Consider the following 26,206-nt stretch of genomic DNA (forward strand, 5'->3'; position numbering starts at 1 on the left):
GGTGGCTGACAGCCTGGTAAATTTGCAAAACCCACCAAATTGTACACTTCAAATGAGTGAATTTATGATGTGTAAAATATATCCCATTACAGTTATTTTTCAAAAGTCATAAAAATAAAGATCAGCCATGTGTCATACTATTGTTGAAGCCAACTGATGAGTACTGCATGGATTCATTGCTCTCTCATGGTGTCCTATTTTTACAAATGTTTGACATTTTCCATAATATAAAAAAATGAAGAAAACAAAAATAGCTTTTGATACTTGTTAGAGTAAATTCATTAGATTTTATCATTGTGAAAGGACCTTAGTTAAGTACCATCTACTCCAATCTCTCAGTTTCCAATGAACCTAAGCACTTTGTATCAAGGCCTTTTTCTTTAGTGAAAAATCTCCATCTCTTAACCGTATTTATATGTACTTTCTATGTAGCAGGCACTTAAATAATGCTTTACATATCTCATTTACACGGGCCTAGAGGAAGGTACTAATGCTATCCTCATTTTACAGTTGAAGTGCCTAGCTTTAAAGAAGTAAACTAACTTGCCCAAGGCTATATAGCTAGCAAGTGTTAAAGTGCAGTCTGATGCTGGGTAGTGTAATACCAGAATGTTACCAATCCCTATTTGTAACATATATAAAGCCTCATGTCGGGAAGCAGAAGTTAGTATCTTCCCTTGGAGGAACTTTCACTTTAGACTTACATGAACAAATTCCTGGCACAAAACTCTTCTATAACAAAGCTGACTATAGCTAGGTTGATCAAATGAGTTATTATCTAACTGAGGGCACTTTGGAGATTAAAAAGGGGGCATTAATAATAATAATATTAGGATACTAGTTGTAAACTGGGATGTGTATGGACACTCTAGCCATAGCTTAAATTCCACTTCATGAATCACACAAGGCAGAATGAACATTTACCATATTGTTCAATGTCTAAATCCACTCAAATGGTTAACATTTATTGAATATTTACTATGTACCAGGTACTATTCTATGTGCTTTTAACGCATTCACATATTTAATCCTCTTCCATTTAAAAGGGAGACAAATGGAGTCACATGGTTGTAACGTGCCCAAGATTGGATGGTCAGAAAATATTCAGAGAAGCCAGGATTTGAAGCCTAGAGCACGTAATAATGAACATACTCTATATTCAGCTTCTGTTCATCAGTGGCTTAAAGGAAATGGAGCTGCCTATAGGCAAAATTGCAAAGTAGGCCAACATCTCTGGTAGCTAGTCTTTGTTTTGATGACTTTCCACTCGTCCTAGCCCTGGGCACTCATTGTTCTGTGGTTTAGGTTCTTGTTCTCCTTCACAACTCTCATCAGACATTTGTACTTGCCATTCAGTTACTTTATTGTGAATAGAGGGTACTGGCTACCTGGTACCATTAGAATAAATGAAAGGGCACACCCAGGCTCTGAAATCCAATAGACTTGAGTTTGAATGTAGGGCTCTGTCCACCTATTAGCTCTTAATGGCGGACAAGTTTGAGTTTCTGTTTTCTCAACAGTAAAAGAGAAGTGCTGACATTTTCCCTTGTGAATATCTACAGGATTTGTAAGTTAAAACCAGGTATTTCCTTAAATACTACAAAGAACAGTAAGTGCTTGGAATTGGGTATGAATCAGTGTAAAGAGCTATAGTACTCATTTATTTGCTTGCTTTCTTTTTTTTTTCTTTTGGGTAGAGATGGGATCCCACTATGTTGCCCACGCTGGTCCTAAATCTCTGGACTCAAGTAATCCCCCTGTCTCAGCCTCTCAAAATGTTGAGATCACAGGAGTGAGCCATTGCGCCTGACCTGTAGTACTCATTTCTCTCGCAATAAACTAAGGTGAATAGCAAGCAGGTCCTAAAACATTTCAACTTCGCGGCAACATTAGTCTAAGAACACAGGCATGGAGACCAGACTATATCTATGGATATTACTATTAAATACAAAATGATTATCAAGTAATTTATTCTTCAACCATGTATTTATAAATATATCACAGCAACTGGTACTTACTAGGAATCCCCTTCTTTCATTTTCTCTATTTAGAGGAATGTCCATGCAGGGATTCCAAACATTATCTATATTTGTGAATCACACGTTTGTCATAAAAATTCATTTGACTATTTGTAATTTACAAGTGCCACCTAGTGATGAGAGTAGAGCTAATTCCAGGCTTTCGACTTAAAGCCATGGGAACAAAATGTGGCCAGATGAGGACATGATAAACTTTCTCCTTTTTGCTCAAGAAAGCAATTTTCTAGAACACCCTGAAATACAAAACAGGCCCATTCCTGTAAGATGAGCCCAGGGGATCAAGAAGCCTCCATTCTTATTAGGGCCATAAGATATTTCACACGCACAGTGAAATGACAGGGTCTAAAATTATAACAAAGAAAGGTGAAGATGTCCAAGGTTGTACTGACCTGAAATATATGATAGAAATAATAACTGCTGTGAATTCAAAGGAGTGAGAGTATAAGCACAGTCAATACTTAAAGAATTAAGTTTCTGTGTATCAAAAATGACTTCCCACTTTAAAAAAATAGCATAAAGGTGGACACACTGTGAATGAGAAGAAAAAATACACATAAAGAACGGACCCCTGCCTTCAAGGAATGAAAGTGCGGTAGAGAAGAAATTTAAGACTAAATAATAGTACTTAAAACTTTTAAACACTTACCAGCTGAAGAGAACCAAAGGCAAGGGTCCATGATGAAGGATAAGAAACTCCTCCCTCCCCCTTTTCAGGATAAGGTTAGGGTAGGGATTCAAGAGAAAAAAGACTCATACCCCTCTCTTCTCACTTAGATCCCCAAGAGCAGGCATCCACACAGAATGTGCTCTGCAAACACCAGAAGCTTCAAAGGAGTAAGGATTGTGGCAAGGAAGACAGACCGAGGGAGGCCCTACCTCGGGTTCCCTCAGCCCCAGTAGAACATGTAAGGGATATAGAAAAACTCTTGTGAAGCAAAAAGCAAGGTAACTGAGAATTAAGGAGTCTTCTGACTGCTGGAAGGAGGCTGTGGTAGGGCAGAGGGTTGAAACCTACATGAGAGGTCTGTGGGATGGTAGCTAGCTCAAATACTTAATGAAGAACACAGCTGGGTTTCAGAGGATTAATGAAAGCCAAGGGGAAGGCCTGGTCAGCAAGCAGGGAGAAATGGGTTAGGTCTTCTGCCTTCTGCCTTCTGATGCAAGTGAGGTTTGATGTTGAAAGAATGATGAACTTCATTTGTTTACTCCTTAAACCAATATTTCTTTAGTGCCTAGTATATCCAGCTACTGTTTGGGACAATAGAAATACGGAAAGAAATAAGACAAAGGCTCTGATCTGATCTACAAGAATGCATTTTCTAGTGTATGTGAAGGGAGGGGAGAAGGAGAAAAGACAATCAACATACAAACAAAAGATGAGTAAGAAAAAAATCAGACTTTAAAAAAATGCCACATAGAACAACAATGACAACAACAAAAAATAGGATGCTATGACCAAAAGACTAGTGGCAGCTCCAGTCCGGGCAGTTTGAAAAGGCCATATAAAGAGGTCACTAATCTGACATTCGGATGACACAATGCACCAATCCCAGCACTTTGGGAGGCTAAGGTGGGCAGATCACGAGGTCAGGAGATCGAGACCATCCTGGCTAACACGGTGAAACTCTGCCTCTACTAAAAATACAAAAAATTAGCGGGGCATGGTGGTGGGCACCTGTAATCTCAGCTACTCAGGAGGCTGAGGCAGGAGAATGGCGTGAACCCAGGAGGCGGAGGTTGCAGTGAGCCGAGATCATGCCACCGCACTCCAGCCTGGACGACAGAGCTAGACTCTGTCTCACCAAAAAACAAAAACAAAAACAAAAACAAAAAAAACCAACAACAAATATAAAGCTTTGCCCTAAGGGAAAAGAAAAACCTCACTACCTTATTCACTTCAATATGTGAGCCCCATCTAATAAGGGCTATGTGCTATTCTAGGCACTGAAGATACAAGAGTGAACAAACAAAATCAAAATCCTTGTTTTCATTGTTTATATTCTTGTGGAAAGAGACAAATAAAAAGGGAGTTGTGTGCTAAGAAGAAAAGGAGTGTAACTGTGTGTGTATACACACATGTATGCACTCCGCCTCACTCCGATTTTAGACAAGGTAGTCACTCATGGCCTCACTGAGAAAGTTGACATTTTAGTAATGATCTAGAGAAATACTTGGAGTGTTTGGTGTGGCTGATGTATAGGGGAGGAAGGGAAGAGTGATTGTAAGGTAAGGCTGGTGGGACAGGCAGAGGTTGGATCCTGAATGGCTCTACTTACCATGAAAAGGAGTTTGAATTTCAGTCTAAGTGCAACGTGAAGGAACTGAAAAAATTCAAGGAAGTAAGGATGTTATATGACTTTAAACAAAATCATTACAGCTCTTATTTAAAGAAAGGATTGTAAGGAAGCTAGTACATATAAATAGAGACCCATTAGGAAGCCATTATAGCAGTCCAAACAAGCAACAATAGCTGCGAGGGCAAGGTCAATGGTAGTGCAGAAACTGGGCAGACCTGGGACATGTTTTAGAGGTAGAGTTAATAGGGTTTGCTGATGCTCTGCATCCAGGCAGGACAGGTGTAGAGGAAAAGAGATAAATCAAGGAAAATACCTAGACTGGACAACAGTTTACTGAGGGATAAGAATGATGCAGATTTTTTTTTTTTTTAAATAACTCAGAGTTTGGTTTTAGTCATATGAAGTTTAAGATGCCTACTGGATATCCAAGAGGAGATATCAAGTAAGAAGGCAGAAGAAACGTGAGTGAGAGGATCTATGGAGAAGTCAAAGAGATACCAACTTGGGAGTCATTAGCATGTAGTCCGTTTTTCTAGGCAATCAGTTGGAAGAGGTAACCAAAAATAAATATGGAGATATTGGAGTCCAGGAACTGAGCTCTGAAGCAGTTCAACATTTAGATCACAAGAGAGGAGACGGAATGGGCAAGGAATAGCAAGGAACAGTCCATATGGTATCAGGCAAACTAGGAGAGCATCAGAGAAGCCAAAATAAAAAGACGTTTCAGGAGGAAAGCAGACATAAGGACAGTGAAAGCATATGCCAGTGGCTCTAAAAGTGTGGTCTCTGGTTCAGAAGCATCAACATCACCTGGAAATTTATTAGAAATATAAATTCTCAGGGTGCAACCCAGAATTACTGAGTCTGATGGTAGGGTCAAGCAATCCATGTTTTACCAAGCCCTCCAGGTAGTTTCAATGTTTGAAAACCACTGCATTAGGCTAATCCATTAACAATACATAATAAGGCAAATATTTCAGTGGAGCCGTCATACAGACCAGAGGGCCCTCCCTTGCTGTTGATACTATTTGTGGAAGCTTTCCACAGCACCCATAAGTCATCTTGGGCAGGAGAAAGGGAAAAAGAAAATCCTTATGAGGGAAGACTGAATTCCGAAATAACCGAATTAATCTTGAAATTTCTGAATACAAAGATACTTAAAAGAGATAAGTATTACATTGTAAATATCTTTGTTGTGGCAAGATTAAATGCTTTTCTCTACTGAGTTGAAAAAAGGAATGACATAATTAAATAGTGGTTATAGAAAAAAGGTTAAATTTCTGAACTTTTAAAAACAAGTAAGAAACAGAGACAGAAGGACAGGAGTTTTTGTTGTTGTTGTTGTTTTGTTTGTTTTTTTGAGACAGGGTCTCCCTCTGTCACCCACGCTAGAGTGCAGTGGCGCGATCTCAGCTCACTGCAGCCTCTGCCTCTCTGGTTGAAGTGATTCTCCTGCCTCAGCCACTCGAAAGTAGCTGGGATTACAGATTTGTGCCACCACACTCGGCTAATTTTTGTATTTTTAGTGGAGACGGGGTTTTGCCATGTTGTTCAGGCTGGTCTTGAACTCCTGAGCTGAAGCGATCTGCCTGTGTTGGCCTTCCAAAGTGCTGAGATTACAGGTGTGAACCACTGCACTGGGCAATAGACAGGAGTTCTGTGCTTTAACAAAAAAGACTATAAGCATATATCCATAAGAGTAGAAGATAGAATAATTAGATGATATATACAACAGATAAAGTTGTTTCCTGGTATATTTTGCAGTCTGATATTAGCTCTCTAAGGGAGAAATCTGAATGGGAATTAGAGGTGGCAGAAGGTGCTATGTAGCATGCCAGGGAATTACAATATACTTCTCATTCCTTTCAAGAAATAACATTCTAAAGAAATGCAATTTTATTATCTGTATAACAATAATGCAACCTTGTATTTAATAATATATTATAACTTGTAAAGCTCTTTCTTACAAACATGATGGAGTCTGTCACCATAAACCCATGAATATATAGGATTTTTTATTCCCACCTTAGAGAGAAGAAAACCAAGGCTCCAAGAACTGAAGTTACCTATTCAAGGATCATGGAATTAGTAAATCAGAGTCAGCTTTCAGGTATGTTTCATGGTGCCAACAAAACAGAGGCCTGCCACATACACACAGGATTTGGTCCAGTGCCTGGTACAGAGAAAAATGCTACTCAAAGGCAGCAAGTATGATAACAACAATCAACTCTTCAAAAGATTATATTCGAATCAGATTTTTAGCTGTTTAGAAGGGGGTTTTAAAAAGCCCTAATCTCCTTTAAGAAAAAAGAGTGAAGTTGGGTTAATACAAGGCTTGTGTATAAAGGGCTTACGGTAGTCTCCAAAGATGGCTGTCAACAATCCCTTCTCTGCCTGTCTCTGCTTAAGAAAGAGTTCTATTTTAGCCTCCTTCACTGATTCTTCCTTCCTCTGTCCAAAGCTTACATGCTGCTACTTTCCAGGGTTTTGTCCTTGTCCCTTTTCTTTCTGAATCTGTTCTCTAATCTCATGGCTTCATACTCTCAAATCTCTCCCATCCAGGTTTTGCCCAAGCTCACGATGTATTTAAAACTGGCTTTGAGACTCAGGGGCGGTCCTATAGGCTTGTTAAGTTCAATATGTCAAATGCTGACTCCAATATCGGTCCCTCACTTGTGTATATTGTAGTTTACTTGACGTTAGTTAAGTAGATTTACAGATATTATCTCATTTTGATTAAGCCAATTCTCACATTTTAGAAAGGTTTTATTTCCAAAGTACTTATTGCAACTTGAGCCATGATCAAATGATAGTATGAAACCTTTCATCACCCATTGTTTAAAAATATCTATTTTATACATACACACTGAAAACTGAGTATACAAAATAGAAAGTGTTTTGTTTTACCAGTAGGAGACAAATAAAGAATTGTGGACACCACTGCTCCAACAGGAAACGCTTGTTAAGAAAGTTCATTACTGTCTGCATTCCACCTCTCTCAGGCTATGTAAAACAGCACTCCACTGACTGGGGAAAACCTTATATGTGTATAGATTTAAAAAAAAAATCATATATACTTCTAAGAAAATGTTTCAAATGCAAATATCTTGGTAATGAATTTCCCTATTGTATTAATCAAGAACATAAAATGGTGGAGAAGATCAGATGTAGAATAATAATATGTCTGGACTACCAAGGCCAAGCCTAAAAACACATAAGGAGATTATGTACATTATTAGATAAGGAATGAGCCAATGTTACAAACTATAGAAAGGAAATTTCATGTTTTTCTTGACATATGGTAGATCAACAGAAAAAACTGGGATAGATGGCCACTCTTGAGACATACTGGCAATGGAGGTAAACAATGAAAAAACTTAATATTCAAGTTGTAAACCACTGAAAGAAGGCCACTTTTTATTTACTACTAAATTTCTAGTCCAAGTTCACAAATCAAACATGCTTTCTGAATTGTACTCTTTTCTAAATAATATAGTTTATTTGACACACTATAATTAACAATTCAGTTTTTCTGTTTTTTAAAATTTTTTATAGAGACAGGGTCTCACTATTGTTGCCCAGACTCGTCTCAAACTCCTGGTCTCATACAATCTCTCACCTTGGCCTCCCAAAGTTTTGGGATTACTGGTGTGAGCCACCGTACCTAGCCCAACATTATTTTAAATGACTGTTTTTTCCCCAAAGATGAATTTTCATCAAAAGTGTCAAAAGGAGAACATATCAAGTTACAAGTATCTCCCCTATCATACACATCCAACTAAAATGGTGATCTACAAATAAATATTTCAGATATTCTTCATAACCCTTCATTTGTGAAAAACAAAAGGAATGCAAAAAGGACTTTGGTTATAAAAGGCAGGTCAATCTGGAAATATTTCCTTCTAAATTTATGAATGTTTTCTAAATCACAATGTTTTTGATTAATTACTTTATGATAAGCATTTCTCCCCCTATGGTTGAATCCTCTTTGTTTTGGGCCTACAATTTTAGTCTCATACAATTAAGTAGATTTAAATTTAATTTTTTAATAAAAATATAGAATATGAGATGGTATATAGAATATTTCCATGCAATTACTATTGAAAGGCACAAAAACAAAAGTCACGTTTTGTGTGTATGTGTTTTTTTTTATTTTTTATTTTTTTGAGAAGGAGTCTTGCTCTGTCGCCCGGGCTGGAGTGCAGTGGCGCGATATCAGCTCACTGCAAGCTCCGCCTCCCGGGTTCACGCCATTCTCCTGGCTCAGCCTCCGGGGTAGCTGGGACTACAGGCGCCCGCCACCACGCCCGGCTAATTTTTTGTATTTTTTTTAGCAGAGACGGGGTTTCACTGTGTTAGCCAGGATGGTCTCAATCTCCTGACCTCGTGATCCACCCGTCTCGGCCTCCCACAGTGCTGGGATTACAGGCTTGAGCCACCGTGCCCGGCCTGTATGTGTTATTTTTAAGGAAATTCCTTTAAAAATTAGTTTATTGATGATGCAAGATGACCCCATTCCTTCAGACAAGTCATGTTAAAGAAAACAACCAAACACCTAACCTAAATGGAAAAGGATGTATGCCTTTGTGCTCTTAATTTATTATTAAATAATTCTTTTAATTGTTCCGAATTCATGTTATTTTTAGTTCAGTGACTATAGCTTCAGTTTCATTTGGCTCTGTTCTATGAACTATCTGAATGGACCCCTGGTGATACTGGCATTGTTCTCACTAGAAATGCAGAACATGACAGAACAAGCATAGATCATACATTTATTAGTTAGGACTTGGAGCCTCCAACTATGTTAGAACTTCAATATCTATTAATAAACTGTGGCAGAGTGGAACTGCCATCTGCTGACAAGATGGATTTGATAACATAAAAGTAAAGCTTTGATTATTCAAGCTTTCTTCTGAATTTTTCATGCAGCCTTTTAATACCTGCCACAATACATCTCACCCGTTTACTAGGCTTTTATTTCAAATAATATGCTCATGCTATCTTTTAAGCTACACATGTACAATACAAAAATTATCTCTGTAGCTATCTCTTTAGTAATTCCAGATTTCTACTGAAATCAGTGGTCACTTTCACATGAAAGAATGTATTTATTTTAGGTATCTATAATTAAATAGTGACTAACAAATCTATGTACTCAGTTTGTTTAGACCACTATAAATTAGGTTTTTCTCTAATACCAATTCCCCATATATTTATAACTTAAACCTACAAAATATATGCAACTATCTATATCTCCTCTTTGTAGTATATTTTAGCTTTTAAAACAAAACCTTTGTGTGTCTCCTTAACAAGGCTGAAGAATACATACAAATACTGCAGTAATTTTATGTGTCCAATACGGTAGCTTTGTTCCTACACTATAGTTGAGGTCAGCATTATGGGTCTCCCTTTTCAAAAGCAACCATTGTAAATAGGGTCTTTTTAGCACTCTGTAGTAAAGACCTACCATTCGTGGCTTACTCATAGCATCTGGCCCTTTACAGCATCTTTTATCCCTGCTAAACAAAAGTATCTGCTAACTGTAATAGAGTTGACATTAAAACAAGACTCAGATCTCATTTCTAATATAAGTGTTGCCTTAGCCAAATCACGTAACTTAGCTCCTGTTTTATCACATGTAATATAAGAGAACAAGATAGGCATTTAATTCTTATGATTATGCTGTGATACTTTCATGTACTCACTGAACAAATATTTATAGAGATTCTAGATTCTGGGCATTGGGGTTACAAAAGTGAATAAGGCATCTTACATTTTGCTGAAGGAGAAACACAATTTCAGTTACTAGTAAGTACCATGAAAGATAATAGAAATGACAAAGATCTAGGTTGCTCAGGGAATGCTTCTCTAAGGAAGTATTAATAACATTTGAGGTGGGACTTGATTGGTGAGGAGTCAGTCATTTCAAGTTCTGGGGGAACAGCACTTCAGGCAGAGGAACAAATGTAAAGAAAATTCATCTTAGTGACTTTTTCAACCCATGATGGTCACCTTATTCAAAACCTAGTTTTGGCCGGGCGCGGTGGCTCAAGCCTGTAATCCCAGCACTTTGGGAGGCCGAGACGGGCGGATCACGAGGTCAGGAGATCGAGACCATCCTGGCTAACACGGTGAAACCCCGTCTCTACTAAAAAATACAAAAAAATTAGCCGGGCGAGGTGGCGGGCACCTGTAGTCCCAGCTACTCGGGAGGCTGAGGCAGGAGAATGGCGTGAACCCGGAGGAGGAGGTTGCAGTGAGCTGAGATCCGGCCACTGCACTCCAGCCTGGGCGGCAGAGCGAGACTCCGTCTCAAAAAAAAAAAAAAAAAAAAAAACCTAGTTTTAAACTTGTCCCTACTCAATGGAACCTTCTGTTATTAACTCCGTTTTCAAATTATGGCTTAAGTGTTTAATTTACACTATATTCACAGTTTTAAATCTGTGGTCTATAGTTAACTGTTCTGTGTTTACTCCAGTCTCATATCATACTAAGTCAGACATTTTAAGGAGGTAATCCTAGGATTCTTCTATCATCCTTTTTTTTTGAGACAGTCTCGCTCTGTTGTCCAGGCTAGGCAGACTAGGGTGCGGTGGTGTGAGCTCACTGCAACCTCTGCCTACTGGGTTCAAATGATTCTCATACCTCAGCCACTCAAGTAGCTGGGATTACAGGCTTCTGCCACCACACTCAGCTAATTTTTGTATTTTTAGCAGTAACAGGGTTTCTCCGTGTTGGCCATGGTGGTCTTGAACTCCTGGCCTCAAGTGATCTGCCTGCATCGGCCCTCCAAAGTGCTGGGATTATAGGTGTGAGCCATTGCACCAAGCCCTATTCATCTTTTATAGTACCTCAGAGTATTATGCACAGATGAGAATGCTCATTAAATGCTGAGGACCAAGTACACTAAAAAGGAAATCAGTTTTTTGTTTCCCCTTTCCCATATTAGGTTTGGTTATAGAGTACTTCAGAAAGTACTGAGTGACACTGTAAATCCAGTGGAAAGGGCAACTGACTCACAAGTGAGAAATCTCATATTGAATTCCCAGCTTTACCATTTACTTAGGCATGCAGCTTCTGGCAAGTCAAACTCTATGACTGCTTGTCAAGATCTATAAAATGGGATATCATTTGCCAGGTCAACCCAGGATTAGTTGGTCACCAACTAAATTCTACAGGAGACCATGATCACTGTCCTTAAAGAACTTCTAAGCTTACTGTAGAAAACACTTAAATACTGGAAAAAATGAATGTGTTTTCATTTTAGAACTGGAAAAGACCTTAAATGATCTTGTTCCATCCCTCAGTTTACATGAGTAACCACAGGCCCAGAAAAATGTGGTGACTTCCTCAAAGTCACAAAAATATATTATGGCAGAATCAGTACAGCATCTACATTTTCTAATTTTCAGTCCAGAACACTTTCCACTATACCACCCTGTGTAACACTTCTTGCAACCCATCCCCTCTTTTATTCCAACATTCTCTACAGCCAGATCTAGATGGTAAACATTAAATGACTTTTAAAAAGTACCTAGGCAGATTTCTGAGGCTGAGACCTCACCTCATTTGATTGAACTGAACTGAATCTAAGATGTGCCAAACTAATACTATTGAGTTACAATATCAGAAATACAAGATCAGCTGATGTCTTAGAAATACGTATCTACTAAATGATTGCATATTTGGCCTGTGGTTGAATTATTTTTTTTTATAGTTTCTAATTATATTGATATAATGCAATTCAATTATATTGAGAAATACATAATACGATTTTCTTAATTTAGAAGGTAATATTCTCATACAATATAAAATATTGAAAGCAACATAAAGTAGTTTTTGTTTCTGGTCATCCTCCTCTGTTATCTTACAACTGAACTGGAAGTGTAATCTAAGTTGACAAATAGCTAATAAGTGTCCATGGTTCTCTGGATTGTGTAAAACTGATTTAATGTATGCAAATGAAGAAGATGATGGAAATTATGTAATGCTTTCAGTATCAGAAAGGTCCAAATACAATCTTTAATGCAAAAATGAACTGAGTATTAAAGATGAAAGGGAATAAAACAAAAAACCCAAATGATTGCCTAATATTAAAAATAAATTTTCGTCTAAAAACAGAAACCTACTCCCCAGAAATGTCCTAAACACACACACACACCCACATACACACAAAGATTGAAACATTATCTAAATTGAGAGAAGGGTCTTGGAAACACAGAAACCTAACCAGAAGTGAAATAGCTTTAGGGGAAGAACATCAAAATGATAACTACCTCCTTAGTAATTTGTTTTTCCATGAATCAGGAATGTAAAAAGCTTTAGAAAGTAGCATACAAAAACTAAGGTTGTAAGAACCAAATGAAGTAAGTTTGTGAAAGCATTTAGTAGACCATAAAGCACAAGTTATTATTATATAACAATTTGTAGTCTACAAGCATAGCAATTCACCACAGAGCAGACGTAAACGCTTATTTAAAAACTGCAATTCTTGTATACTGACTCACGGAATTTTTATTCTTAAAAAAGAATATTAGCCATGAAAGTTGGATCAACTATCCACTTCTGGAAAAGGAATTTATCATAGCCTCAATATAAAAAAAATAAACTTAAAAACATTTCCCCCTCTTTTCAAAATACAGGTCTTCTTTTAGCCATGTGACCTTAAAGCAGGTCACATTTCCTCTCTGGAACTAGGTTTCCTAATATGTGTCAGGCCCTGTGGTAGGTGTTTTGCATATAATGTCTAGTAAGATCTGTTATGCAGATAAGATGAAACAGAATTTATTAGCCCTTTCTTAAACTAAAATTCAAAGGGGTTAGGAAACTTGCCCCAAATCACACAGCTAATAATGGCATATCTGATACATTGAACTTTCCTCTAACTCCAAAGACCTTGCTCTTCCCACCATATTATCTTGTAAAACGAGGATGTTCTCAATGATCTCTAAAGTTACTTTATGTGATAAAAAATATATAATTCAGTAATCCATTACTCTTCCAAAACATGCACAGGAAAAAAAAATTTATTTGTTGAACGTTATCTCACTACTTCGAACTTGCTGACACTTAAAAATAATTTTAGAATTTTAAAGTAGACATAACTCGTTGATAATCTATAATATTTCACTAGGTTTTTCACGGGATATATAACGCAAGTGCTTAATAAATTTAAAAAATGGCAAATAAATGGTAAGAGATAGTATTTTCAACCAAAGTTTTTAACAAGTTCTAAAGTGTCTTTAAAATATATATATGCAGCTTTTACTTTTCTAAATTTTATAGTCATTAGAACCCAATTTACCTGTTAATCTGAAAAGCAACACTTTAAAGTCACTTTGAAATACCTTGTTCTAAAATAAATTACAGCAGAATAAAGAAAGGATATGGGTTTTCTGATAGCGATTTCCAGTCTAATGTTATATTCTGATTGTCACCGATCATTCGTTATCTCTTCAGAATATGCTACTTGAAACATCTTTTGATCGTAGATCAGTCTGTGTTACTTATGGTGAAATTCACCTACATTAGCCCAACTGAAAGCCGAGCGTTTAACCATTACGAGTATTGCTGTGCGGTATCGGAGAAATTGAGAACCATTCGGTGCTAAGGGAAACACTTTATTAGACTTGATGATCTACTAATTTAACAAGCATTTATTGAGCATCCCCTACATGCCAGATACTGAAGCATAAGTCGAACATAATACAATCATTGGCCACTAAGAACATCACGTCCAGTGGACTGAAACTCCAGAACGGCTACGATCTTCGCTGAAACTACTACTTACAGATACGAGAACTGGTGGACCACACTGTCTCACCAGTTCATTCTCCTGTTTATCACCGGAATATCAAATCCAAAATCAAGAGTACCCAAGACAGGAAAAAAGGCAGCTACTCCCGAGCAGTTGAGCTCAGAGTGTAACCCTCACTCCCACGTCAGTGAGGGCTGTGGGGTCTCCCGGGTGGATCCCACAGGGTCCCGCGAATTAGAGGGGCCGGGGAGGCACCTTCAGAGCCGGGACCAGGCAGAGGCAGGGGCGGGCCGGGCTGGTACCGGCGTCTCCATGCCGGGCCTCGCTCACCTCTTCCACCTCGATCTCCTTGTAGTCGATCTCTTCAAAGTTGAGGACCTGAGAAGGGGCTTCGATCATCTCACCGGCCGAAGACGAGGAGGAGGAGGAGGCGGCAGAGGCTGTAGACATGATCTCTGGCGGCGCCCGGTGGGGCCCGGAACGGTGCCGCCCGGACAATCCGGGTGAGATCCACGCCCACCCGCCTCCGGACCGACCCTCAGGCTGGAGCCGCGCAGTCCTGCTACCCGGTGATCCGTGGCGGGGGGAGCGGCAGCGGCCACAGCCGGGTCCGGCTCTGGCTCCGCTGCGTTTTCCGTCGCTGGGCCCCGCCCACTACACTTCCGGTTCCGGGCTGAAATCGGAAACAGGAGGAGGGCCGAAAACTCGGGGGAGGGAAGGGGCGAATTTTGTGACTTGGAAAGAAAAGGAGGGACAGGTTGGGGGTGGGGTGGAGTAAACTAAGAAGCAAGCTTAGACCTCTAGAACAAATTTCGCGAGACCTTTATTACAGGGCCTCAGCAACCGGATGATACCGCGAGAGAGGACGCCTGACGTAATTAAAGTGCGCGAACGGAAGTGGCGCGGAACATGACGGAAAAGCGGTACGGTTGGTCCCTTAAGGACCAGCGGGAAAGATAAAAGCTGGCGTTTAGTCTCTGCTGCGTAAAATATGTCTTGGCCTCTATTTCTGTCCTCTGAGCTGCCTGCAGGCGGGCGAGGTGGTGTTGAACTGTGTTTTTTGTGACGAAGCTTGCTTTTAAGTTTCATCCCTAAACTAAGTTGACCTGTTTCTTTAAGAGGGCTTGTGAAATGTGTTTTCCTCAATGTGGGATATAGAAGGAAGCAGTTGCTCCTGTTACTTTGAGCTAGTCCCTGACGCTATGAGAAATTCTAAAAGAGCGAATCAGATCATGCAACATGAATAACTATGGAGGCTGAGTGATCAAAAACAGAAGGTAATATTTTGGTGTTACAAACTTTACACAGATTAGGTGGATAAGATATTTATACTTTGGTGTGTTCATCTCAAGTTATGAATTACGATTGCGGGGCACTAGTGCTTTAGATTGGTAAATGAATCATCAACAGTCTCCTTGAAAATCAAATATTTTCATCACCATTTTCAGGACATGAGAAAATACGCTCAGAGTTTAAAGCAATTATGGTCCTCACAAACTAGATCAATCTGTCCCCAAGATGGTCAGTATTGCTCATGTTGTACTACCAGCACAAGTTTTAGTTTTAAACTAACTTGAACTTTATGTAGTCCGTCTGACATAAAGCCTAACTGTGGAAAATTGGAGTTAGAGATGAAGATTTAAAGACCAAGGATGGATTCCTGCGAATGTCAAATTTTAAGTTTCAGTAAAAGACTGAAAGGAGAAAGTGAGGAAAATAGTAACTGGAACGTCACCAGAGGAGAGCCAACCAAGTATATGCTGTACAGAATTATGTTAAACACATTTGGGATTGCAACTAGATCTTTGGATTTGACCATCAAGAAGTTACAAACTCCTGGAAAGCATTCTGTCACTTTTTATTCACAGTCCTAGTGACACGCAATGACAGTTTGATGAGTGGATAAAAAGATGAAAGAAGCAATAATTTCCACTGTACACTCTCTCTTTGCGTGATCTTACCCAAGGTCTCTGTTTCTCATACCATTTTTATAATGATGACTCCTAATCTCCGAATACTCAAGATTTTTCCTGAATTCTGGACCTATTGGACATCTCTAGTTAGATAAACATCTAAACTTCAAGATACCACAGCAAATTCAAAAGTTGTCACCCACCACAAATATATTCTTATGTGATTTTCCTATATCACTTAAGGATGTCATCACCCAGTTGGTTGTCTGAGAAGTCAGGGCATGTGAAATAGTGTGTGGTGCACTGATACCCAATATAAGCTGATTTAATCAGTGGCACAGTCATTTTCACCTGTCATTCCCCTTGCATTTCCAAACAAGGATGGTCACTTCTTACCTTGTGCTATAACTGCAGGTCTATATCTGATTTCCCTTTAACACCTTGATCTTGCTGCCAGGTGGGAACTCAATAAATACTTACATATTCTGTACAAATGAATAGCTTTTGTCAGTCCTCCCTTTCCCTGGAGTATAAGATATGTTTTCTGTACCGTCAGTTTAGGACTGGAATCTTGACAAAGGGCTAACTACTACAGCCATGATGCAGTTCTCCTGCTTGATTATTTTTCCCCAAAATTTTGTTACAAAAATATCAAATATAGGAAAAGTTTGAAAGAATGTTATGGTGAACACCTATATGCCCACCACCAAGATTCTGCCTTTAACATTTTATTATACTTGGTTTATCATAATATACATATGTGCATCTCTCCATTCACCCGTATTTACATTCATCTACCATTTTGCTAGATGCATTTCGAAGTGAATTGATTACATGATTTTGAATATCTTCTACCCCAACACTTCTGTGTTTTATCCACTGATTTGGACTTCTGATATTGATGCCAGTCTAAAATCAATTTTTATCCAACTTGCTTGCAGATTATTTTTTTCTTTTTTGTCTGCCTGCGCCTTTTCCCTAGCTTCTGGTAATAGATGGAAAGTTTCATCAGTGTTTATGTCTCTGGGTTCAGTCATTCTCAAGGTCCAATCCATCTCTCACATTCTGTGATTTGGTTATGTGAGCTAGTAAATTACCATTTCATTTAAGCTGATCCAAGCTGTATTTTTTGTATGACAAAAAATGCAGGATTATCTTGCAACCAAATAATCCTAATAAAGTTTAAATGCAGAGGAATGATGGAGGGGAGCTGAATCTCTCTCAGTTCACTTCAATTTTGACTTTGCATTTCCTTTAACTTTCATGAATAAAGGATAGAAACTTGACCTCACAATTTCATGTCAGCTTCAGTCACCAGTCCGTATGTCTCCACAAATTTCCAGATACATACCAAAACTATTTAGGTAAATTCCTTGAAGTCCCTCTGAGTTTGAGCACCCTCTACCATTCTCCCTCATGTCAGCACCCTAATAACTACTCTCTAACTTCCAACTCTGTCTTCAATTTTGGCCCTTTTATACTCTCCAGGGGATGAGAAGACAAGGGTTTCAAAATCCATTTCCCACCACCTCTTTGCTTGTTCTAAATGAGATTCTGATCCTATTTGGCTCATTTTGGGTGTAGCAATATCTAGGACCTATTTTCATGGAGGCTTAGCAGAAACTGGGACTAAAGTAGCAGCATTTTTAATATTCTGGGTCACATATATGTCAGACAAGTGCTCCATATTTCCATCATAGGCTTGATGATAACATCAATAATTGAGTTTCCATTATTCTCTTCTGCCTTTTGTGGTATTTGCTATATTCTAGAATACCAATCTTTTTTTTTTTTTCATTATTGCTCTTTTAAGGAGCCTTTTAAGACATCTTAATGCCCTTCCTCAAATTTTAATACCTCAGATACACTGTATATCTATTTATGTATTGTATGTATATTTGTGCTTTATGTGTAAAAAGGGTAAGATTTTTTCTCTCCCCAGTTTTTGCCCCATTTGGAGGTGTTATTGCCTCCATTGAGAATGCATGTACTAGCAGTTTCATTCTTCACACGACATATCACAAAGTACAACAGAGAGCATCTCTTGGTAGCCATCTCAGAAGAGCAGGTAAACATTCTTTTTCAAAAGGCTTTGGTAAGTGTATCCTTGAGGGATGGGGAGCAGGATGCATGAGGACACACACACAGTCATGCGCTGCATAACGATTTTTTGGTCAACGGACATCATATGTGGCAGTGGTCCTATATGATTATAATGAAGCTGAAAAAATCCTATTGGCTAGTGACATTATAGCCATAGTAATGTCATAGCATGACACATTACTTATAGTGCATTACTCGTGTCTGTGGTCATGCTGGTGTAAACAAACTTATGCTGCTAGTCATACAAAAGTATAATACAATTATGTGCAGTGCATAATATTGATAATGAGAACTATGTTGCTGGTTTATATAACTACTATACTATACTTTTTATTATTATTTTAGAGCATCCTCCTACTTCCATAAAAAACCTATAAAACAGCCTCAGGCAGGTCCTTCAGGGGGTATTCCAGAAGAAGGCATTGTTATCATAAGAGGTGACTGATCTGTGCATGTTATTGCACCTGAAGACTTTCTGGTGGGACAAGATGTGGAGGTGGAAGATAGTGATGTTGATGATCCTGACTCTGTGTAGGTAGACGTAGGCCAACACGGGTTTGTCTTAGTTTTTAGCCAAAACGTTTAAAAACAGCAACAAAAAAAATTTAACAAAAACGTGTATAGAATAAGGACACAAATAAAATACTTTTGTACAGCTGTCCAGTGTGTTTGTGTTTTAAAGCTAAGTGTTATTACAAAAGAGTCAAAAAGTTTTAAAAAATTTAAAAGTTTGTGAAGTAAAAGTTATAATAAGCTAAGGTTAATTTATTGTTGAAGAAAACTTTTAAAAAATAAATTTAGTGTAACCCAAGTGTACAGTGTTTATAAAGTCTACAGTAGTACACAGTAATGTTCTAGGCCTTCACATTCACTCACCAGTCATTCACTGGCTCACCCAGAGTAACTTCCAGTCTTGCAAACTCCATTTATGGTGAGTGCCCTATATAGGTGTACCATTTTTTAAAATCTTTTATATTGTATCATTACTGTACCTTTTCTATGTTTAGATACACAAATACCATTGTGTTACATTTGCCTGCAGTATTCAGTATAGTAACATGGTTTATACAGGTGTGTAGCCTGGAAACAGGTATACCTGTTATACCTAGGTATACCATATGGCCTAGGTGTATAGTAAGCTATATCATCTATGTTTGTGTAAGTACACTCTATGATGTTCACATAATGATGGGATTGCCCATCAACACACTTCTCAGAACTTATCCCTCTAGTTAAGCAATGCATGACTGTACGTTGTTTAACTTAGATTGAGGGCTCCTGGAAACATGGGCTCTAAGGAGGAGGAGGAGATGCTAAGCCGAAGAAAAATCTTAATACTGTTAGGAACAGCAAAGCAGGGAATGGTTGGTGGGTGGTGGCTATGCAACCAGCAAATGCTCATTATTCATGTGTTTATTCAGATTGAGCTCTGTGATGGTTAATTTTGTGTCAACTTGATTTGGCTAAGGGATACCCAACTAGCTGGCAAAACATTATATCTGGGTGTGTCGGTAAGGGTGTATTTGGAAGAGATTAATTAGCATTTGATTAAGTGGGCTGAGTAAAGATCTGCCCTCACCAATGTAGGGAGTCATCATCCCATTGTTGAGAGCCCAATAGGACAAAAAGGTAAAGAAAGGATGATTCACTCTCTCTTCTTGAGCTGGGACATCTATTTCCTCTGTACTCAGACATCAGAGTTCCTGGGTCTTGGCCTTTGGACTTCAGGACTTACACCAGTCCTCCCCTCAGGCCTTTAAAGCCGGTCTGAGAGTTACACTCTTGGCTCCCCTGGTTCTCAGGCCTTGGACTGGATTACACCACTGGCTTTCCTGGTTCTCTAGCTTGTGGAAAGCAGATGGTGTAACTTCATGGTCTCCAAAATTACATGAGCCAATTTGCATAAGAAATCTCCTTATATATATCTTACAGGTTTTGATTCTCCAGAAAGCCCTAACACAAGCTCTATACCTAGAAAGTACTATTTTTACTGCCTGAGAACCAAATCCACCCAAACCCAGTTAAATATTATTCTTTCCAGGAAGTTCAGAAATAGTTTTCTGCTGCACTATATTCAGAACTGGAGTATGCAGAGGATAGCCAGTCCCTTAGCATTTTAGTGACACTGCTAGAGAGCAGCATTTCTTTGATATATGCATTTGTTCTATATTTTCTAGCCTCCGTATCTTCATCAGAGGTCTTTGGCATCCCAGGAGAAACTAAGCTGGAATTTAGCCAACTCATGGAGCTGAGGAAGGGTAGGTGTTCCAGTTACCCACAATGTAGCTTTTAAGGGTGAGCATTGCCAAGGTGGAGTAGAGGCTTCCAGCAAGTGCAACTCCGAGACATTCTCTGGCATCACAGTTAGCTGACATTTCTGTTTGCAGGTAACATTCTCTCCTTTAACCCCATCCCCATCCAAGTTAGTTATAGGTGACTTTTGATGATGTCTGTGTGTTCTGCAGATAAAAATGTCCATCATTTTCTAAACACTTGATATGAGAAAGTACAACTTATCTCAAAATTTGCTTATATTACCACAAGACATTTGAACCTTGTATTTGACAACTAAAGGAGAGCTGTTTAATTTCAACTGTTGTAAATTTTAGAATGGTTATAAAAATGCTTTTTTCATTTACTTTTATGAAGAAAGTTTTTCTTTGGTGATGACTATCAAGAATTTCAAGAGATCATCCTTAAAAAGTCTGGATCAGGAATTGATGGTAGTCATTTCAAATATAATATTTTATGTTAAAATTATATTCATGAAGGAAAGCTTATTAAAAATTCTAACTAAAATTTCAAAGAGTCCATTTGATGTTTTGTACAAATTTAGTGTTTAACATTGTCTCTAATATATTGTATTTTATTTTTCAAAATTATATAATGTAAAAACAAGGGATGGTTTTTAAAATTAAGCCCTGAATAGGTGAATTCAATTCCTTCTAGTTTATCCCAGAGTATCTTACAATATTATTATCTTTTTCTTTCTTTCTTTCTTTCCTTTTTTTTTTTTTTTGAGACAGAGTCTCGCTCTGTCACCCAAGCTGGAGTGCAATGGCATTATCTCAGCTCACTGCCACCTCTGCCTCCTGGGTTTAAGCGATTCTCCTGCCTCAGCCTCCTGATGAGCTGGGATTACAGGCATCTGCCAACACACCCGGCTAATTTTTGTATTTTTAGTAGAGACGGGGTTTCACCATGTTGGCCACGCTGGTCTCGAACTCCTGACTTCAGGTGATTTGCCTGCCTCGGCCTCCCAAAGTGCTGGGATTAGAATTGTGACCCACCACGTCTGGCAAATATTATTTTCTATGTGTGCCATGACATGAAAAAGTTTGGGAAGCACCGAGTTAGGAGGCTGTTGCAGTATTCAAGGCAAGACATAATAGTGGTTTGAACAATATGGATAGTGGCCGTAGGGGTTATAGATAAATGGATAAATGGGAGACATTGAGGAAATAGAAGTGGTAGAGTTAGTGATTGGTGAAAGTTAGTGACTGACACTGGAAGTGGGGAAGAAAGTAAAGGAAAGGGCAATATAGAGGAAGATTTCTAGATTTTTCATTTGCGCAATTCATTGTAGCTTTAAAGGGTGCCTTTTACAGGAGACAAGAAGAAGAGCGGGAACGAGGTTAGGGAAGAAGAGAATACAGAAATAAGTTTTAAACATGTTGAGCTAGAGGTACCAGAGAGTATTATGATCAAGTAGGCAGTTGATCTTCGAGGAAAAGACAAAGCTACAGAAACAGATGCTGACCTACTGATGATATTAATAATTAAATTCATGGAAATTGAAAGATGTGTAAAGTGAGACTAGGACTTAAGAAAGAGGCATAAGGAATAAAATGGTCAAGGGGTGGGTGGAGTTGGAGTAACTGCCAAAGACATTTGTGGAAAATAATAAAAAAAAAACCCTATGACATTGTAGAAACCAAGATGAAAAGGATGTTTGTGTTGAATACTTACAAGAAGTTAAACATGAGAAAATCTTGAAAAAGGTCTGTTGGGTCTAGGGACTCAGAGGTCACCCATAGCCTTGACTAGGGCAGTTGCCAAGATAGGAACAGAAACTAGATGAGTTGGACTGAGTGAGAGATGAAGGAAATGAGAACAGTAATGTGGACAACTTTTTGAGAAATTTGATTTTTAAGGGAAGGCAAAATATAGAACAGTATAAATTAAACCCACATTGGGGCAAGGGAGTTTAGGGCTTTGGAAAGAGCATAGCTGAATAATGGGCCATGGGAGCTAACCTGAAGAGAGGATAAAGAGAGAATGGGAGGGTGTGATAGTTTGAGAGAAGGTAGAGGGGTAAATAGGGTGGAGGTTTGCCATGTGATTGAAGAACAGGTGTGGTGAATGTTTCCTGGGCAAACTGGGTGGATCTGGGGTCGTGTTTAGAGAGTGAAACGTTTGAATTTGTGATTTCAAAGGTGGTGCAGTTTCAGGTAAGGGCAACATTCGATCTGAGATATGATTGGGAGAAAAAGAGGGAACTGAGAAGGGCAGGAACTGAGACGTCAGGATGTCTGTGAGTCATTCATCTAACTGTCTACAGCTGGACATTGAGGTTCTTTTTAACACTTCCCTCCAACTTTAAATATCACTGAGATGAACATCCTTGTATTTAAATTTAGTGTTCTTAGGGTATCTTCATGCAAAAGCTATTCTATTTCTTTGGTAGTCTTAAAATGCTTCAAGTTTGCTTATGCTTTAGAGAGGGGTGGTAAACTAATTGCAGTTAGGATTTCTGTGCTTTATCTTCAAAGCACAGGTTTTAGAATTCTGATAGAGTTCTTATCTTGATTCTGCCACATATCTTGAATAAATTACTTAAAATTTCAACTTTAGTTTATCTATCTAATACCTACATCAAAGGTTTTGGTGCAGATTAAAAGTGACTGGTTCACAGAAATTAAATATGAAGTAATTGTTAGTTTTCCTTTTTTCCTTCTTGATATGGTGATAATGGGGGAAAACAGTTCTCCATCACAGATAGTAGGAGGCTATTGTCCCATCATAGCTTAGTTGCTAACTGGTATAAAATTGAGAAGAATAGAGAGGCTGGATTGGGGAGATTTGTTGAGGGGAAAAAAGCGTGCTGGTGATTTTTTTATGTATACTCTCTCCACTAGTCCCAGTAAGAGGGGCCTCTACTCTGAGCCACATGCTTTAAAATGTCCTTCTACAGCATGTTTCTCATGGGATGAGAGCTCTAGGTACGCAGGACCCTGAAATAGCCCCCAAACAGCCCCAAAGCTATGTGTACAAGTTTCTTCTCTGGGTCTGTCCTCCAGAGGGCTAGCCAAAGAGTATCTGTGTATGCCTATGTGTGTGTGAATGGGCTCAGATGGGCAGGTTGGGGAGCCCACATGTGGGTGTGTAAAGGCCCCTTGCAGTGTAGATTGAGCCCAGAGCAGGAGGACAGGGGTATAAATCAGGAGTTGGAGGCTAGTTTTGCTTATACCACTACATTCTGGTGAAAGGGAATATTGTCATGATAGGAGGATGGAATATATTTTGTTTCCCAGTTTACCTTGATTTGCTGCTTATAAATATTTAGGCATATAATATGTGAGCCTCCATTTGTACTCTTACCCTGAGCCCCACAGATGTTAGGAGAATGTCTGCTTTTGTATGTGTTAGATTTCTGTTCCTGTGTACTACTAGTGATTTACAGGTAAGATGTTCCCAGCTTGAATTTGCTATTTCCTAAATTTTCCACAGATGTCTCTACCTTATCCTGTAGGTCTCAGCTCAAACAGCACCTCAGAGTTAGTGACACTGTCCTCCCTTTGGCTCCCTGCCCCTTCACTTCTATCTATTACTAAGTTTTATTTCTAGCCCTTTACCTATCAACATCATCTTATTTAATTATTTTCTGTCCTCCTACCCCTTACCAGGCCCTGCCCATTGGATGTTAGCTGAACTGGGGTGAGATTTGTAAGTGTTTAGTAGACACTTAATAACTTTTTAGAAAATAAATGAGTATCTACATGTCTAAGTAGATGCTGTTTACTTTATTTCAGGTATAAGGATTGGGCTAACCAAATACTTTCTATAACTGGGGGAAGATTTAATAAATAAATTGGTATATAATTGGCATACCAACTATTTGTAATGAAGATTTCTCTCGTATTGAGGGTTTTGAAAATTCTTCATTCTCCTAGGCAGTTTAAATAGTTCTCCAATCTTAAAGTTACTAAGTTTTAGGACTTTTTTTCCCCCCTGGATTTTCCAAGGGTAAACTTTAGTTCTTTTCAAATGTTTATTTAATTAATTTGAATAGTTTGCTTGTTGAAAGTTAATAAGATATTATTATGGCAGTAACGGTTACTTTCAGAAATAACTGATATTTTAACCAAAAAATATGTAAAAATAGAGAGAATAGACAGATTTTTATTTTTTGAGTTTCTGAGGTAAGCTTCATCATCATGATGTACTTCGGCATCAGTTTTTCATGGCAGAAACTTAATCAGATAAGAACATGAGTCAGAAAAAATAATCTTCATGGAAATAGTGCTCTTCACTACAAAAGTGCATTCACTGAATGTTTTATATCATAGACTAACATGTCACATCGATGTTCTTAGATGATCTTTCTCAGAAGAAACAGCAGAAGCAATTTGGTTCATTTATGGGAATAAATAAGGGTATTTCATTTCACACAGCCTCAGGGAATCAAAAATTAAAACTTTCCACTAAAATGGATGCCATCTACTATTCATTATTTCAACAAACAAACCACTCCACTCTGCTGAAGCTGTAATCAGGGTAAGGGATATTGTAGTGCTTGAAACCTGTGAGGCTGAGAGGGTCTACTTTGCATTCTTGTTCGTTAGCAACCCATTTCACATCTTTCTTCGAGTTCCCCAGCACCCCACAGAGCTACTCTCAGTGGCGCAAAGCTCCATTAAGTAAATAGAGGCTCCATATTTAGAAGCCATCTCTGGGAATTCAAAGTGCTCTGAGAGGGAAATTGGTACTATCAAGATTAAGGTATTAATGAAAAGTTCTGTTAAATTTCTGTTGGGATGCTAATTAATCTTCTAAAAATTGTTAATCAATTCAATTATGTACCACACTTAAACTTTAACATACTGTACAAGAAAAGTAACAGGGTCTTTTAATTATGCCCAGAGGCATTCAGAAAGTTAAGGGAAATAGTCTAATGGGAAAAGTGTCCCCAAATGGTGTTTTAGTTGGATCTAAAACATTCACTTGTTCTATTACACTTGATAAGTTTGGGAAATCAATATTTAGTGCTTAGATATCCAAAGAAATATTAGAAGTATTAGAAGAAATTCAGGAAGTGGAATTATGACAACTATTTCTTAATCGAATTTTCTATCTGAAGTGCAGAAGACAATCTTAAGCACAGATTACTAAACTCATGCTTTAGCTTGAATTGTTAAGTGAAGAAATAATCTGATAAACTTTTAATATTTGACGCCTAACCATACTAACTGTAAGTATTGAGCTAAATGAGCTATGCTATATTCCTATCAATATTAAAATATTTTGTTTTAGTTGTTAATAGTAATTTGAATCATATCAATTTTGTTAAATATTAAAATGTCAATCCATCTCTAAATATTTTAGTGTATTTGAAACAGTATGTGATAGTATGTAGTACAGAGCCTAGAAAATATGTGGTTTTCAAAAATGTTAACATGAATGAAATACTATATAGAGGAACAGAAATAAACAACATGATGCAACAACAAGAGTTAGTTACCATTCTGTAGATTCTGATCAGTAAGTCTCTGATATGGCAGTATTAGTTTCTATGTCACAGGCCAATCAGAGTTGAGAGCCCTTGAGGTCACATATAGGCAGCAGCATTTATTTTAATAAATAATTTGAATTATTTATTTTGAATAACTAAAAATTAGTGATTGTATTTTAATCTCGAGCACATTTTCCTATTGTTTAAATGAAGAAAGTTGCAGTCTGTGCAACATAGTGAGACCTTGTCTCCATAAAAAAATTGAGGCAGGAAGATTGCTTGAACCCAGGAGGTTGAGGCTGCAATGAAATGTGATCATGCCACTGCACTCCTGCCTGTGTAACAGAGTGACAGCTTGCTTCAAT

The 26,206-nt window shown here is 38.2% G+C and overlaps 1 protein-coding gene across 4 annotated transcripts in view; it reads right to left on the bottom strand.

Annotated features, from left to right (window-relative positions):
* Positions 1–14,958, bottom strand: part of MAP3K7 (mitogen-activated protein kinase kinase kinase 7) — a 72,740-nt gene extending 57,782 nt beyond the window's left edge. For 3 of the 4 annotated variants that reach the window (XM_033234638.1, XM_033234636.1, XM_033234639.1), the window contains exon 1: positions 14,424–14,958. In XM_033234638.1, the coding sequence (XP_033090529.1) occupies positions 14,424–14,543 (120 nt within the window). In that variant the 5' untranslated portion in view covers positions 14,544–14,958. The remainder of the gene's footprint in view (positions 1–14,423) is intronic. The other variant, XM_033234637.1, reaches the window with a different exon arrangement.
* Between the last annotated feature and the right edge of the window lie 11,248 nt (positions 14,959–26,206).

The sequence above is a fragment of the Trachypithecus francoisi genome, unplaced genomic scaffold, assembly GCF_009764315.1.
Source record: "Trachypithecus francoisi isolate TF-2019V2 unplaced genomic scaffold, Tfra_2.0 Lachesis_group15, whole genome shotgun sequence".
Lineage (NCBI taxonomy): Eukaryota > Metazoa > Chordata > Mammalia > Primates > Cercopithecidae > Trachypithecus > Trachypithecus francoisi.